Source organism: Lygodium microphyllum, chromosome 29, assembly GCF_053477565.2.
Source record: "Lygodium microphyllum isolate KBCC chromosome 29, Lygodium_microphyllum_v1.1.10, whole genome shotgun sequence".
Classification (NCBI taxonomy): domain Eukaryota; kingdom Viridiplantae; phylum Streptophyta; class Polypodiopsida; order Schizaeales; family Lygodiaceae; genus Lygodium; species Lygodium microphyllum.
This window is the reverse complement of record NC_141163.1, coordinates 61,873,793-61,891,227: the sequence shown is the minus strand read 5'-3', so window position 1 is coordinate 61,891,227 and position 17,435 is coordinate 61,873,793. Positions and strand designations below refer to the sequence as shown.

Genomic DNA, 17,435 nt, shown 5'->3' with positions numbered 1-17,435 from the left:
GGATACATCCACATGCCAAAATCCAACATTGTTTTGATCACCAAGGCATTGTAACACATAAACTAAGCATAAACAACACCTCATAGCAATGATGTACCACATGATAGTCATGTAAAGCATATATTAGCCGTACAAAGCACATGTAACTTATGCAATTATAATTTTCTTGCATCGCTTGCAAATATACATTGTATACCATCCATGTATCCCATACATGCCTTACAAGTGTAGATCACATCAAAATGTACATTCCGTGTATTCTATACATACTAGAGCGACCTTGCAAATATATAGTTTTAGGGCGTAGGTGTAAACCATACCATATACACACAAACTCACAATGACTAGTACACTAAATAGTGATTCCAATGGTAAAAATACTATCAATGTATAGTACCTTCGATGCAAATTAAGTACATCTGAGATCGACTACATAATCAAGCTATCCATTACTAGGGGAGTGGAGATGCAACCTACCCATTGAGCATCAAGCAATACTTTGGACCTTCTATGCTTTGTTGAATCTAAAAGAGCTCGATTCAAAATTGGCGCTAAGTGAAACACATCAAGGTAAAGTGCATCACACTGAGGATGATTTGCTAGGTCACACTCCATCCAATTGCATTCTTTCATAGGTGAAACAATGTTGAAGCTTCACCAAGAAGCACATAGAAACTTTACCTCTAACTTTACTTGCCTCAAAACCTCCACTAGGTTCTAGGTCTTTTTTCCTTTACCTCTAACTTTACTTGCTTCAAAACCTCCACTGGGTTCTAAGTCTTTTTCCCTCTTGACCATTGCAATGCTTTATACTTTTACATTGTTGCAATTGTAACTTAACTAATATGCAACATTATATCCAATTGACTAGCCCCTCGTGTGTACCTGACATGCTAGGAGCATCAAATGCATTAGGCAATATTCTTGTTTGCATACTTTGGATCATTGCAATGTGATTGTGCATGGAAATTTGCTTACTAGTAGCTATATCAAGATTCTTTTTCCCATACATTGCATGTATTACTAGCTATATTTTTCCTCATAACTTACACTATATGGAGAATTTGCATGACTAACATTAATACCACGAGTCCCAAGCACTATAACAGAGTGGGCTTCATATATGCATCACTAAAAAGTTGTCACTTTGTGCCCAAGCATCATGCCAACATTGCTATATATGGGGTTATGCATATTATCAGCCATACTTGCATACATTGGGCCTTGCACACCACACTTTGGTTGCTGCATATCATAAGGAGTTGTGCCATACATCTTTGTATGCGGTCCTTGACCCACCATAGCATGGAAACTAGTGCCACCAACAAAGTACCCTGACTGCCCCATCATTGCATACATGTCCTGCTGTCTAAAAAGCATTGGATTGGCACTTCCAAGTTGGCCTTGCATATGTATCGATTGCCCCACTGGTATCATTTTCTTATGCAAACTACCAACATTTGGAACATCATGTTGCTGTATTGGCTCTTCCTTCCGTGCATCTTGCTGTTCCAAAGCTCTTGAAGGCAATTTTCTCTTCTTGCCTTTGTTGCACTCCTTTAAAGGGTTCAAAAAGCACATGAAGTGAGGATCATTTGCCAATTGCACAAACACTTCAGCTGTTGTTCTTATTTGATCTTTAAACTGGTCCCCAAATTCCTCTTCCTCTTGCTAGTCATCAGCTTCTAAAGGCCTAGAAGGGCCAATATTTTGGTTTAAACCAAATTATCAGCTTATTGTTCATGGTATATGCCTTCTCCAAGATCAGACATTGCATTTCGCTAACACTTTGTGAAGTTTCAAATTGAGAGGTATCATTCTTGCTTGATCCATCTCACTATCTGAAGACATTTTTGTTGTAAATGCTCAATTGAATATGATTTCAGCACTAGAGCAAAGTATCTGACCTTCAATTAGGTGCCTCGAGTCCACCAATTCAAGGGATTTGATGGTACCTTGGCAATGGAACCTTGAAGCCAATCTTCCTCCTCGGATAGGGTGGTAATAACCCGATTTAACAATAATTACAGCAAATAGGCAATTCACATAAATTAAAATTCACACTTTACTACTTCAAGACATCTTGTTGATCCCAAAACAGAGTGTCCCTTACAGTGTTTCTTTAACTTTTACTGCAAATGGATGGAGTATAAACGAAATCCTCTAATTTCCATCACTTATCGAGGTGCCTCTTGTTGTTAAAACTGACCGACAAGTCTTTAAACCAATTTGCACCTTGGTTTTCTTAGGGATTGGCTTTCACCTTATTCCTTGAAAGACAAATTAAGCCCCAAATCTTATATGGACTGGTTGGCCTCTTGAATCTCTTTGAAATTTCTCAAATTCATTCTGGAATTCAAGTCTTAGGCCCTCAATTTTGAGCATGTGTCATGAGGAATCTTCAGTTTGGGACCACCAGAAGGGTTGCTGCCTCCGTCTATATGTTGTCATCTGCACCAAAAAGACCTTGGGCTTTTGTTATTTACACTTGGGCTCCAAATTGCTGTAGGACAGATCGGCGTAGCGGCAAATCATATCAACAATATCTCCTTGCTCTCTAACAACCTCCTTCTCTCTCACAATGGTTGGAATAGACTTCCACTAGCTCCCAAAAACATTTTTTTCCACTTGCATAGGCAAGTTTTACCAAGTGGCAGTCTTCTAATCCCCATTTTTAGCATTATCCAACTTATTAAATTAATTCTTAGAGTATTAATTCGAATGCTCTGAAAATTGATTTAATAATTATTCTAGTGGCCAAAAAAACAATTTTATTAGCCAATAATTAAATTGGCTAGGTCAAATTTTCTTCAAAGTATCCCTGAGTAGTTATTAGCTCTTAGACTGGTATTAATTAACTAATTAATGCCTAATTTCTAATGTCTCTATTAACATTAGCGGCCAATAAATTGGTCTAGGCTCAAATCTGACACTACGTACTACCTAGTTCTTGTTAAGCATAACTTATTACAACTTTTGCTTTTGGCATCAATTGATATTTCGGGGTCTTGGGTCCCACATTGTGAAATAATTAACTTGTACCTCCATGTGCAAGTCATATTAGTACATTTAATTAACTTTTAATTAAATGCTAAGCAAAGCAATAAAATTTCATGTCCTCGTGACATTAGCCTATTCAAAGCCTAGAAAACATAGCCATCTTTAAGCTCAAGTTCATGGAGCAATCTTTCAAAGAAATTTACCATGCAATTTGGTGCTGTTTCTCTCACAAACAGAGGGATTTCCGGTGATATAATGGTGAGAAAATCACTTTTTTATTGATAGTGTAGTCCAAAAAGCGCACAAGGCTCTATATCTCAGAGAAGAGGAGAAGATCTCATCCCTAGTGCTGTAATAGCTTGTTTTGATGAGAATCAACTTGAAAACAACACCAATACCTTTTGGTTATGGAGTTACATAGATGCCCTGTTGATTCCCCATGCCAAGAGGAGAAGAATGGCTACTGCCTTGACTCCCATACATGTTGTACTTGCATTCTCCATAGCTAGAAGAGATAAAAAGGGCAACAACCAAAAACGAAATTGGGTGTGGGATACTAAGAAGGGGGGAGAGAGAGTTGCAAATGGCAATACATGCGTTACTAGATGGATTTTTCTCTCTAGAATCTCGTTAAATCACAAGGGCAGACTATTTGACATGTAAAAGTTGCTCATTTGGCGATACTTTCATTGTAACTAAATTCTAAGGTCCAAACTTTCAATTCAGTGAGAGTTTCGCATTGAATCTTGTTCCTTTTGCCCTACCCTTGTGGCACATAGCCCATACACTTGTCCATTGCATACCCAATTTCAAATCCTTTATTGCTGATGCACTAGTGGCCATGCCTAGGGGTACCAAAATTAGAGTCCATTGTAATAAAAAATCTTTGGGTGAAGTTTAATCAAATCATTAAAGTTTATTTTTTATTCTGAAAGCATACCACCCCCAAATCCAACACAGGCATACTAAAAGGCTGATACATGTAACCAAGTAACTAAGCACACTTCTATTACTACATGTATTGCTAATGTATAGTTTTAAAAATGGTAGTCACTACACTAGTAATCAACCAAGCATTGTATAAATCAGAAGTGTTAGCCGCATTGATTATAGAAATTTCAAAGCTCACTGTCAATAAAGACAAAAGGGTGCAACAAAACCAAGGATAGGATGTTTTTGGAGAATGTATTTTTCATGTATCCTCTCAATATGAATACTTAAAACAGATATTGGCATTTAAGCTGCTTCACCTTTTGCTTGCTAAGGTAGTACCCACATGCAACATTTCCCCTCCTTTGATTAGTTAGGACTGAAATTGACCACCTCCAGTAAAGATGACCTCTGAAGGGTTGAGTATGAAGTTGATAACCTTGGTCTTAGTGAGTTCAAGGATTAAGTGGTAATTGTCCAGCTAACATTATAACTCCTCTTCAGAAGGTACTAGTTTGTTCAGCTAACAGTGTAATTCCTATAGAGCAGTTTTTTCTGAGCAATCTGTTGATCTTCTATGGACAGAAACAGTGTGTCAACACGTCTAAACAGTAAATGTTGGCTCTGCCTTCTTTCCTTTTTCCTTGTCTTGGTTGCTTTAATAATCTTGAATCTCATCAGTAGTGTCCTTGGGATTTACATCAGACACTCTGAAATTTTACCTGAATTGTACTCTCAAAGTTTGGCTATCCAGTTTTGTTAAAGCCGTGTAATCATAGTTGAAGACTGCAGTGCTCTCTTCTGAAATCCTCGCTAATTATTTGTTGCAGAAGATGGCATATATGCACTGAAGAAAGTGGTTATACAAACAGAGGAACAATTAGATCTTGTGAAGAAAGAGATTTACATCTCATCTTTATTTAATCACCCAAATTTACTGCCCCTGGTTGAACATTCTATCATTGCAGTGAAGGTACTGTGCTTGTAATGTCAATGTTGTGGTGTTTCCACAGAGCTCCTTATAAGACCTTATGGTTATTTTGGATGTTCTTTTGCTTTTTAGGCTTGTCAGAGATGTAATGACATCAATGCATTATGAAGAGAGGTTGAACTTGAAATAATTGCATAATAACATTCCCAAAAAAGAGGTTGCCAACCACTGTAGCATTTTGTCTTTGTGTGTGGAGGGGTGCTGGAATGTTGCCATTTGTTATGGGGCTTCTCTCTTCCAGATTTGTTTTCGATGACATTCTGAGGTTCAAAATACACTCAAAAGGTTGCACTATTTGATTTCTTTTGGGTGAAGTGTGTGAAGAGGAGCACGTGAGAATTGGGCATGCTATTGCCATACCATTACTTATATACACAGACCAACTTCCACAAGTGCCAAAGAATGAGAGTACAAACTTGCTTTCACATGAATGCCAGCTCATCAAGAACCTGTTGCTAGTACTTAATTACATGATATGTGGGATTGAGAGAACTGATCTTGTCAAAGTCCAGCAGAGTCGTAGACCCTGATAAGTCATAAACTGACATAGAATGCTGCACACTTGTGGGCCCGGGTTGCTGTCTGGCTATGGCATAGAGTAAAACCATAGCTCTACTTCTTAAAGATTGTAGCTTCCTGCAACACGAATACCAAGTCATAAAATGGCTAGGTCATGTGATGAGTATGATGATCTTGTTTGGAGTTGTAGAGGACGCAAGAGATCTGTGCAGCACCATCTGGACTAAACAAACCATAAGTATTGGAAGAGGGAAAAAAAACCTTCAGCTATTTTCCCTGCAAATTTGTGAAGTCCTATGTCATCCCAAGATGCTGTCTATATGTGTGGGGAGACAACCAAAGTCATTCAAGCACTAAGCATCCCCAACATTGCAACTATGTTCTTACATATCAATACAACCATATGTGCCATGGAAGGATCTGTGTGCAGTGAGTTGGTCTTTAATTGTGGACCTAGTTCCTTGATTAAGCACTAGATTATCCAATATAAGTCTCCAAGGCAAGTGGTCTCGTGCTTTGGGGAGGAGACTGGGCCTGCTGACATGCTGCCTAGCATTTGTCTTAAACTGAAGATCTCCTGGAAGGCTTGTAGCAGGGGGTCCTTCACATCCTTACTAGTAGGTGAAGAAGAACGCCTTGGATAGATCATCCTCTCCTTGGCATTTCTGCCTTATCCTGTGACTGAAAAGAGTGCAAAAGCTCATCCTTAGTGAATGGGGAAAGGAATGACCATCCCATCTCATCTATCACTAAGGAATGGGTGGAATCCCACACCAATTGCTTGCAATGGTCACTCAAGCTGAGACAGTTTCCTGTTGGAAAAGCTTTTTGTAGAAGTCATTGGCAAGTTCCATCATCTCCTCAAGCCATGATTGAACCCTCTTGAACTGATCATGTAAGCCAAGGATTTGGTGTTGGCAGCCATTTGTGTCATGTATGGTCATCACCTGCTTGTGAGCCTCAGTCTGAGTCAGACGAGGGCATTTGGAGCTCTAACACAGTGTTTGTCTGTATTGTATCAGTTCTAGCTACTTTAGGTGGAGCTGAAGAATGCTGCAATCTGAGAGCCCCTATAGAACATGGAAGAGAGTAACCTGCCCCTGCCTGGTGTGTGCAATAAATAGCAGGAATTGATGAAAGTTGGCCAACTTGGCGGACCTACTGACAGTTGTCTGCCGACTGCATTGTCCTCCATGGGACAGTAGGCCATTGCTAACTTGGAATCTACAATCTGTTCCCATACATAATGATACCTAACCTCAATGTGCTTCATGTGAGCATGAAACACAGTGTCATAAGGGAGATAACTCGATTAGGAGAGAACTTGATTACAAGAGAATACTCACAAGAGCATGGCTTGATTATAAGACAAAACTCGATACTAGATACTAATAGGACAAGACAAGAACTGGAAGAGGACTTACCTCGTAGGAGCCTCACAATTGGTGTTGGCAAGATTGAAGGGCTTATAGCTCAAGACCCCTATTTATGCTAGAATTGAGGAGGTGTAGGGGAAGCTTCTAGATGATGACATAAGCATCATTGACAAAAGTGATGTCATAAGCAATGTTGATGTAACCGTTGATGCGAGCTTTTTCTAGAACTTCCCTAAGAATTATCTAGAACCTTCTTAGAATTGTCTAGCACTTTCTTGAAAATATTCTAGAATCTTAGAGAAACTTCATGGTAGCTTGCATACTCCAAGGGCTGTCCTTGCTTGAGTGTCCATTACATCACTTGTCATGGGGTCGTGAAATTTTGGGATGCTCTAATCTTGTCAATAACATTTATTTAAGATACTAATCAAATGTGGACAAAAGTTGTAATAAGTTATGCCTGACAGGTATTAAGTGGTACCTGGCATAGAACAATCTATTGGCCACTAATGTCAGTGGTGACATTAGAGACTAGGCATTAATCAATTGACAATCCCCAAGAAAATCAAGGGGAAATTTGGTTTAGAGGCTTGCTGGTTAGTTTTGATAGCAAGAGGCACGTGGATTAGCGGAGGAGATCAAAGGATCTCAATTGTACTCCTTCCATTTGCAATATAAGATAAAGAAATACCGAAAGAGGCACCAATTTTGGGGCCAACAAGGTGTCCAATGTCAAAGATTAAAGTGGCAAAGTGTGTATTTTTAGTTGATGTGAATTTTATGGTTTAATCAGGTTATTTACCATCCTATTTGAGGAGAAAGACTGGTTTCAAGGTTCCATCACTTGGATACCATCAATTCCCTCGAAGTGCTGGGCTTGAGGCACCTGATTGAAGGTCAGAAGCTTTGCTCTAGTGCTGAAATTGTATTCAACTAAGAATTACAGCAAGAATGTCTTCAGATGGCAATGCTTAAGGGAAAGAAAGGCCTATAACCTAGTGGAGGTTTCGAGGCAAGTAAAGTTAGAGGTAAAGTTTCCATATGCTTCTTGGTGAAGCTTCAGTTGTTTCCCAAATACATGCAAAGTGGATGGAAGTGGATGACTTGGCAGACCATCCTCAATTGTTGCAACTTTACTGAGATGCCTTTCAGTTAGAGCTAACTTTAGTTCAAGCTTGTCAAAAGTGGATGTAGTGATGGAAGCGTGAAAAAAACTGCTGTAATAGATTGCTGAACACAAGATAAAAGAGAAACAATGCAAAAGAAAAGAACATTGCACAAAGAACTTAGAAGCAAAGAGATACTCGGGAAATGGAATCCAAATATCAATATATGAAATAGTATAGAACCAATGTGAGTCACTGGCTATGAAGGCATTGGTACTTACTTCCCTCCCTCCACCAGAACTTGTTAGATGATGAATGACAGATGATACATAATGACTGTGGGGAGGAGCCTGTATAAATAGGAAAAAATAATGCCATAAATGATGTTAGGTTGGCCATCATTAAATGTTGGTCGGCTAGCAATCAATGCCATAGACACCATCAAAATGACAAATAAAAAATACCTAAAATATCTAGAATGTGCCCAGTTTTCTTTGGAATACACAAACTCAACCATGAATTGACATATCTGCTAATACCCTCTCTCATATCATGGGTGATCTGATACAAAAGAAGATACACTAATTATGACCCATCATAGTACATACAACAAGGACCACTAGAGTAGAACCATGGATACCCAAGTAGTGGATGCGTAAGCCACCACCAAGGTGTCTCGGAGACAACTTGATGTTGATATCGATCGTATCAGATCTTGAAAATAGAAAAGAATCATAGCAGCTCTCAATATTTGTCAACAATGTCTCGTAGTAGCATATAAGACCAGCCTATCAAAAATGCCTTTCAATATATGTGATCATGGATTTCCCGCTTTTGGCTAGACAACCAAAGTGTCCTCTCATGTGAGCTCAGGCTAGGAGCCAATTCCTCTCTCTATCAAATAATCGGCTCATCATGAATTTGGATGTCAATCCCAGCTCCAAGATTTGAAACTACTAGCCTTTTGGTCAATGTGCTGGGAAACCCCTCTCGAAAACTTGTGCACTTGTATACTTGTATAGATGAGATATACCAACCCCATCTCACCACCCTTTCACACTTTCTCTTTGGCATTGGAGAGTTGTAAGGGATGACTGCATCATTTGTACTAGCAACTTGGAAGGGAGGCCCTTGCAGACATCGCTGGGGCCACAGAGTTGGGGCCTAAACTAGCACCAGGAGATGAGGAAGACTTGCTAGGAGAGTTGTCACCCTTTGTCACCATCCGCTCCTGCTCCTATTGGAAAGCTGCTAATGTCCTGTAGTCCTTTCGAAGGTGTCTCTTCTTGCCACAATAATAGCATGAAGACTTCTTCTTCTTCTGCCGTATGGCAGCCATCTCTGAAATGGGAACAACTGAAGCACCAAGAGGTCATCCTTACAGAAACCTAAAGTTGAACATAGCAAGTCTCCAACATAACACTTGTAGATGAGGAAAGAATGTCAGCATGTTGACCATTAGGAGGAGATGTCCGAGGAGCCATGAGGAGGGATATATATAGAAGATGAAGAAAGACAAGGGATCTACAGGGAGAAAAATATGCCAAAAAGATAGATTCACAAGGATTGCATGAGTTCTTTATAGTAAAGAAAGCACAAAGAGAAAAGATCAACTGAAATTAGAGTGTAGTGATGAGAACACGACAATTTGATGCACATGAACCCTCTCTAAAGCTGAACAATGTATCACAAAAGGAAAATATAGATGCATCACAGCCAAAAAAACAGCCTGAAACCTGTTTCTCAGCCTTGCACAAAAGCAAAAGAGCACAACGCAGATGTTGATCAAGAAAACACAGACACGAGCTGCATTAAATGTAGTCAACTTGCAGGAAAAAACAGGTAGCATCAGCTTGTGTCCCCAAAACACAGATGTGGAAGGGTCAGTAACAGGTCCCTAGCCCTGAAACAACCCCAAAAAATCGTAAACACAGATGACTAAAAATGCTGAGAAAATAGCAAAGAACAGGCCAAAAATTAGCAAAAGATGGCCGTCTAGGCTGCAAATTAGTCACAGCAGTAGGAACAGGTCCAAACAGTCGACAAAAAGTCAAAGTTCAGACCTGAAACAGTGCAAAACACTAGCAGGAACAATGATCCTGCGATCTAATACCATGTTAAAAGTGGATGCAGTGGTGGAAATGTGAAAAAAACTGCTGTAATAGATTGCTGAACAGGAGAGAAGAGAAACATTGCAAAAGAAAAGAACATTGCACAAAGAACTGAGATCAAAGAGATACTCGGGAAATGGAATCCATATACCAAGATATGAAACAATACAGAACCAATGTAAGTCACCGGTTGTGAAGGCATTGGCACCTTCTTCTCTCACTCCACTAGAACCTGTTAGATGATGAATGACAGGTGATACATAATGATTGTGGGGAAGAAGCTTGAATAAATAGGCAAAAATAATGCCATCAATGATGCCAAGTTGGCTAGTAATAAATGCCATAAACACCATCAAAATGACAAATAAAAAATACCTAAAATATCTAAAATGTGCCTAGACCTCTATGGAATGCACAGACTCAACTATAAACTGACAAATTTGCTAACAGGGCTCGGTTAGGTTTAATAGAGCAAGGGTCCATAGCATTGCTTGATGCTCAAGGGGAAGCTAGCACTTCCACTCCACTAGTTTTGGATAGCTCTCGTATGTAGTGGATTTCAGATGTATTTAGTATGCATCCAAGGTACAGTGTTGATAGTATATTTGCCATGAGGTCACTACTTAGTGCACTAGTCATTGTGAGATGTATGCAGATGAGTATGAGTTTCACCTGGGCACTGAAACTATACTTTTGCATTAGTTTAGGCATGAGCTTTTGCCTCAATTTTGAGATTAAATTTTGATTAGTTTCAGCTTAGTTTTTGATAAGTTTGAGGACCGTTTATGGTCGCTTTTGGGATCAGTTTTGCATCGATTATAAATTAGTTTTTGCAATTAGTTTGTGATCTGTTTAAGGTTACATTTGCAGTAGTTTGTGATTAGTTCTCAGATAAGCAAGTGATCAGTTTATGATCAGTTTTCAATGGTTTATAGTTGGTTCCATGGACAACAACATGTTAGTAAATGCCATTGATAATTTCAGTCATGGTTTATGCTGAGAATATGCTTTATGATGGTTTTGAAGTTAGAAGAGTTGAGAAACATGAGGTATGGATACATTCAATGGGTTTCTAGTATCAATTATGGGCTAATTCTTAGTATTATGTGATGTTTATGCTGGTTGAAAATTTTCAGCAAGGTTTGGGGCATATAGCATGTTTAGACAATAGTGGTCAATGTTGTGATTGTGATGCCTTACGGAAATTCCAGTGTAGTATGCTTTTGGTTTGGCACTATGTAGTGCAATTGAGGATGATTGCAGGGATTTCAAGGGGGAGGTTGGTCACAGGGTTGTGAAGTTTTGAGATGCTCTAATCTTGTCGATAATATTTAATTAAGATATTAATCAAATGTGCAAGGTTGTTTAACACATGCGATGCACATGGCAATTATTTCATGGTAACAGGACCGAAGATCGTGAGATATTAGTTGGTGCCAAAGGCAAAATTTGTAATAAGTTATGCTTGGTAGGTACTAGGTGGTACTTACTCATTGTTAGATTTTGGCCTAGAACAATTTATTGGCCACTAATGTCAGTAGTGACATTAGAGACTAGGCATTAATTAATTAATTAATGTCAGTCTAAGGATCAATAACTACTCAAGGATACTTGGAAGACAAATTGGTCTAGCCAATTTAATTATTAATTGGTGGTATTAATTTTTTGAGCATTAGAATAATTATTAAATTAATTTTAAAATTCCGTTTCTAGCGATTGACGGAAGTCTATTTCAGCCATTGTGAAAGAGGAGGTTGCAAGAGAGCAAGGAGAGGCTGCTGATGTGATTTCCAGCCATCGGGAATCAGTTCTACAGCATGTGAAAACAATTTGGAGCCCTCTAGGTGCAGGTGACAGCAACCCAAGGCCCTTTGGTGCAAATGATAGTATATTAGAGGGGGCAGCAATATTTCTGGTGGTCCTAATCTATAGGTGACAGCTTTCATGGCTATTTGAGCATGGTTAAGTTATCTTAGTATTTCTCAGCAATTTGAGCCATTAGAGGAAGGGATTTCAATCACTCACTGTTATAAAACCTAATTTACAATAGAAAATAGAGTTTAGATAGTTGCCTCAGGATGCATGCTTAGAATTGAGAGCCTAGGACTTGAATTCCAGTAGTTGAAATTGAGGAATTTTAGGAAGATTCAAGAGGCCAGCTATTCAATATCAGATTTGGAGCTAAATTTGTCTTTCAAGGAACAGGGTGAAGACCAATCCCCAAGCAAACCAAGGGGAAAATTAGTTTGGAGACTTGCCAGTCAGTTTTGACAGCAAGAGGCACTTGGATTAGCGGAGGAGATCAATGGATCTCAACCGTACTTCTTCCATTTGCAATATAAGATAAAGAAATATCAAAAGAGGCGTCAGTTTTGGAGCCAACAAGGTGTCCAATATCCAAGATTAAAGTGGTAAAGTGTGTATTTTCAATTGACGTGAATTTTATACTTGCTGTAATTAGTGCTTAATCAGATTATTTATCACCCTATCCAAGGAGGAAGGTTGGTTTCAGTACCCCATTCTAGCATCTAGTTCCACGAGAGGTGGTGGCGTGCTTTTGAATAGACCTTGGCTTGGTTGGGTATTGAAGATGAAGCTAGTTTCCACATTTGTTTACTTGCATCATAGCCCCTCCAATGGACAAGATACTGTAATTTACCTTTTGAAACTCTTGAATCCAAGATTTTGTTTACTTCATATTCTTGGTGATCTTTAATTATGGTTGGAGGCAATTGCTTTGGTATTCTTTTAGGGATATTGGATGTATGGTATGGCTCCAAGATTGAAACATGGAATACAGGATGGATTTTCATGGACGAGGGAAGCTGGAGACGATAAGTGACTAGATTTACTCGGCCAAGAATCTTGAAGGGCCCAAGTCGTTGATAATCCAGTTTCTGGGAGGGGCGAGAAAAGCGTAGATCACATTAAAGAAGGCAAACTTGATCTTCAATTTTACATGATGGGTGTTACATGCGAAGCTTGTAAGCATTTCTCTTATATTTCTCTTGAGCTTGTTTGATATGTGCGTGCAACTCTTTATGAATATTAAAGAGGTGTTGAGTTAAGTCTATAGTAGTTGGATTCTTCTCCTACGATCTTACATGATTGTCTATCCTTGGGTGTTGACCATAATTAGCAAAGAATGGTGTGAATTGAGTGGAGGCATGGAAGGAATTATTGTAGGCAAAGTCAACAAGGGGTAATAGATCTACCCGATTGTCTTGATGATAGTTGATTGTGTATCTAAGATATTACTCCAAGACTTGATTCACTCTTTTTGTTTGTCCATCACTTTGTGGGTGATTGACTAAAGAAAGATTCACTCGTTTTCCCAAATGTGTAAAGAGACTTCTCCAAAACCCAGATATAAACTAGGGGAACCGCGATCGTAGACAATATCATCAGGTAGCCCGTGGTGCCGATATGCTTGTTTCGAGAAGAGCCTTTCTATTCTTCTCCATTGACGCTCTTGGTTTTTGGGATAAAGTGTGTTATTTTTGTGGGTCAATCAACCACCACTAAGATGGAATCATACCCTTTGAAAAAAGGTAGTTCGACAATGAAGTCCATGGATAAAGATGATCATGGCTTACTTGGAATAGGTAGTGTTTGAAGAAGGCTATGAGGTCAATGACGAGGGACTTTGGCTCGATTGCACGTATCACAAGGATGCACAAAGTCCTTGACTAGTTTCCACGTTTGTGGCCACAAAAAATCCCTTGAAACCAGATCGATTGTCTTGTTAACTCCAAAATGCCATGTTGAGGGGAGACTATGTCTCTTTTTGAGTATCTCCACTTGTAAAGGACTGGGAGAAATATAGAAGAGTCCTTTGTAATAGAGCAGCCCATCAATCTCCTAGAAATCCCTTTGAGTTTGTTCTTGGTGTTTATGTAATTGTCTCCTTATGTCCTTGGTGAATGAGTCCTTTGTAATTTCCTTCTTGACCTTTGATAAGAATCCAAAGTCTTCTGGGGCTGTGCCGATAACTGCTCTTAACTTCCATTGCTTAGGTTTCAAGATCTTAGATAACTAAATTCTGTTGGTCATGGGCTTCATCACCTTCTTTTGGTGCCAAGTAGAATCTTTGAGATAAAGCATCTGGCTTCTCTTATTGGTGGCCAGGCCTATAGGTAATGACAAAGTCAAATCTAGAGAGGAAACCACTCCATCTTGCTTAGTGATGATTCAAGACATGAGAAGTCATAAAATATTTCAGATTCTTGTGATCTGTATAGATAGTGATCTTATGAGGGGCGCCTTCAAGTAGGTGTCGCCAGGTCTCCAAGGAGTGCACAATAGTTAGAGTTCTTTATCATGAATGTCATGGTTGATTTTTGCAGCAGAGAATTTTCTTGAATAGAAAGCTCTTGGATGAACTCGATCGTCATCACCGATTTGGGATAGAAATAGATCCAAGTGCAAAATTTGAGGCATCTATCTCCATGCTAAGGGGCTTCAATGGATTTATATAAATGAGAATGGGTGCTAAGGTGAAGGCTTGCTTTAATATGTGAAAAGCTTGTTCAGCCTTTTGATCCCATACAAACTTGTCCTTTCCAGTTAGGTTGGTTAGAGGGACAACAATTTCAGAGTAATTCTTAATAAAGATTCGATAAAAATTTGCAAATCCCAAAAAGCATTGAACATCTTGCATAAATGAAGGAGTCTCCCATTCTACCTTCTTAGGGTCTATAGAAATTCTCTTCTAAAAAATGACATACCCCAAAAACTCAACTTTAGTTTGATGGAAAGAACACTTTTCCAGCTTTGCATACAAGTATACTTTCCACAATTTATTGAAGACTATTTTGATGTGATGCTTATGCTCTTCTTGGTTCTTGGAAAAGATCAAGATGACATCCAAATAGATCACAATAAAGTCGTCCAAGTATTCTTGAAAGATATCATTCATCATATGTTGGAAAACCGTTGGAGCATTCGTGAGGCTAAATGGCATGACAATATATTTAAAATGCCCATAACTTGTGCGGAAAAGCTGTCTTCCATTCATCACCTTCCTTTATCCTGACAAGATTATAAGAGCTATGAAGATCTATCTTAGTGAAGACTTGGCTTTTTAAAGTCATTTAGGGAGTTTTGGAATCAAAGGAAGAGGGTAGCAATTCTTGATAGTAATCTTATTGAGCCCTCTATAATCCACACACATACGAAGGGATCCATCTTTTTCTTGATGAATAGAATTGGAGCATTTGCTGGAGATTTTGAATGATATATGAATTCCTTGGCAAGATTCTCATCAACATATTTCCTAAGCTTTGCTAATTCATCTTGGGATAGCTTATAAATGGGGCCGAAAGGAGGTTGAGCTCCTTGTTGTAAATCTATTGCACAATCATAAGGTTAGTGTTTTGGTAGCATGTCTACGTTTTTTTTTCAAACACATCCTTGAACTTTGCATGTTGAGCTGAGAGTGTGTCCAAGCTTTCATCCTTTGGCTTCTCCATTGGAATTGCATAAATAAAAAAGGACGGGTCTTTCTTTGCTTGAAGCATGAACACCTTTGCCCCAATGTATATTAGTCGAGAATTCTTCCTTTTATTATTTTGTATTGGCCTTGGTTCAACCTTTCTAGACCTCCAATTGGTGTCGGGGTTATGTAGTTCTAGCCAAGGTAGCCCACTAACAACAAGACTATTTGGGCAATGGATAATGTTGAAGGCTATATTTAATACAAGACTCCTTAGGGTAACTTTTATGGTTTGAGTCTCATAACTTACACCTCTTGAAGCAAGAGGTTGACCATCAATTACTTTTGCACATACTGACTTTGCTTTCCTTAGAAGTTGTATACCATGTTGCGCTACAAATTTCTTGTCCATGAAGCATGCTGTGGCTTCAAAGTCTAACAAAGCTTGTCCATCTATTTGTCTTCCCTCTAGGTGAATCTTTATTGGTAGCATAAAGCTAAATGTTGGACCTGTAGATAGAAGGAGATTTTTTTGGGTTTCTTGAAGCTTTATCTAACCGCATAGTCTCTACTAAGGCTAGACGTCGACATTTCCCAATAGTGATGGAGTAGTGGCACCGTAAATTCTCATCTTTTCTTAGTCAGGACAATATTAGCTATGTGTCCTGACTGGCCACAATACACGCGTGGTCCATTAATGCACCACCTTGTTTTTTTGGAGTTGTCAATTGCTTGAACCGCGTCATATCGATTTAGATACTTAGTCTTCTTGGACAGTTAGGTCTTCAAAAGTCTTTGTCCGCGTCATATCAATTTGCATAGGCTCTTTCTTAGATACTTAATCTTCTTGGGCAGTTAGGTCTTCAAAAGTCTTTATCATGCTTGAATTCAAAGTGGCTCCTTGATGTCTTTCTTGTCTTTTCTCAAACAGGCTGTTGTCACATTCAATTACTTGAGAGAGAAATTCACTAAGTGTATACATCTTTGGCATCGTGAGAAAAAGATTTTTAACATCGTCTTTCAATGTAATAAAGCATAAATGCCTTAATCTAGGGTAATAATAAAAGGTGGAGGTATAGTATGCGTAGCATCTTTTTGCCATTTTACAAACATTACTTGTTTGAGGTCTCAACCTCCCACCATCTAAGAGGGTGAATACTCTTGGCCACCATAGCTTGGGGTGCATACCTTACTACAGCCTCTCATCATTTGATTCTCAACCAATATTGGTAATACCATTTTTTGCCAAGCCACCTTGGCTATGGCTTCTTGGTATTTTATGTCTATTTCTTGTATTTTCAGTTTAAAAGCTTGTTGTGGAATTTAGCTTTATTACATTGGTATCAAAGAATTTCTTCAAGGGAATTTAGCTTTATTACATTGGTATCAGAGAATTTCTTGTATTTTCCCTTGAAGAAATTTCTTGGAATTTCTCTTGAAGAAATTTAGCTTCAAGAAAAGTGATTTTCTTGGAATTTAGCTTTATTACATTGGTATCAGAGAATTTCTTGTATTTTCCCTTGAAGTGATTTTCTTGGAATTTCTTCAAAGAATCAAAGGTCTTTTACTCTAACAAGTATCCTAGAGCTTCCTCAACACTCAAGGGACTGACATTGAAGCCTTCTTGGACGTGAAGCTTCAAAATATGGTGGCTATGGAGTCAAAACAGGGCAGCAAGCTTCAAGAATCCAATTCTTGGATTATCTTCTTCAATTTCATGGGGCTTTTGTTGTCTACAACCCCGGAAAGGTTCAATTGAAGGTATTCTTCAGCGATTTGGTTTACATTGGAGGAATTCTTAAAGTTTCAAAGCATTTTCAGCCTTTGTACATGGCAATGTCTGAAAATTCATGGAATCCATGATTTTAATAAGAAATTACATGCATCAAAGCTCAAAGGATCTTCTCCAATAAGCTATTGTGGATTTCTATCAAGTCATGGACTTCTTTTGATTGCATTGGAGCAATC

At 38.7% G+C, this 17,435-nt stretch overlaps 1 protein-coding gene across 4 annotated transcripts in view; it reads left to right on the top strand.

Annotated features, from left to right (window-relative positions):
* The window catches only part of PK3 (serine/threonine protein kinase 3), a 94,004-nt gene that overhangs the window by 31,406 nt on the left and 45,163 nt on the right, over nucleotides 1–17,435 (top strand). For 3 of the 4 annotated variants that reach the window (XM_087671709.1, XM_087671707.1, XM_087671708.1), the window contains one exon: nucleotides 4,761–4,903. In XM_087671709.1, coding sequence (XP_087527835.1) covers nucleotides 4,761–4,903 — 143 coding nt within the window. The remainder of the gene's footprint in view (nucleotides 1–4,760; nucleotides 4,904–17,435) is intronic. The other variant, XM_087671710.1, reaches the window with a different exon arrangement.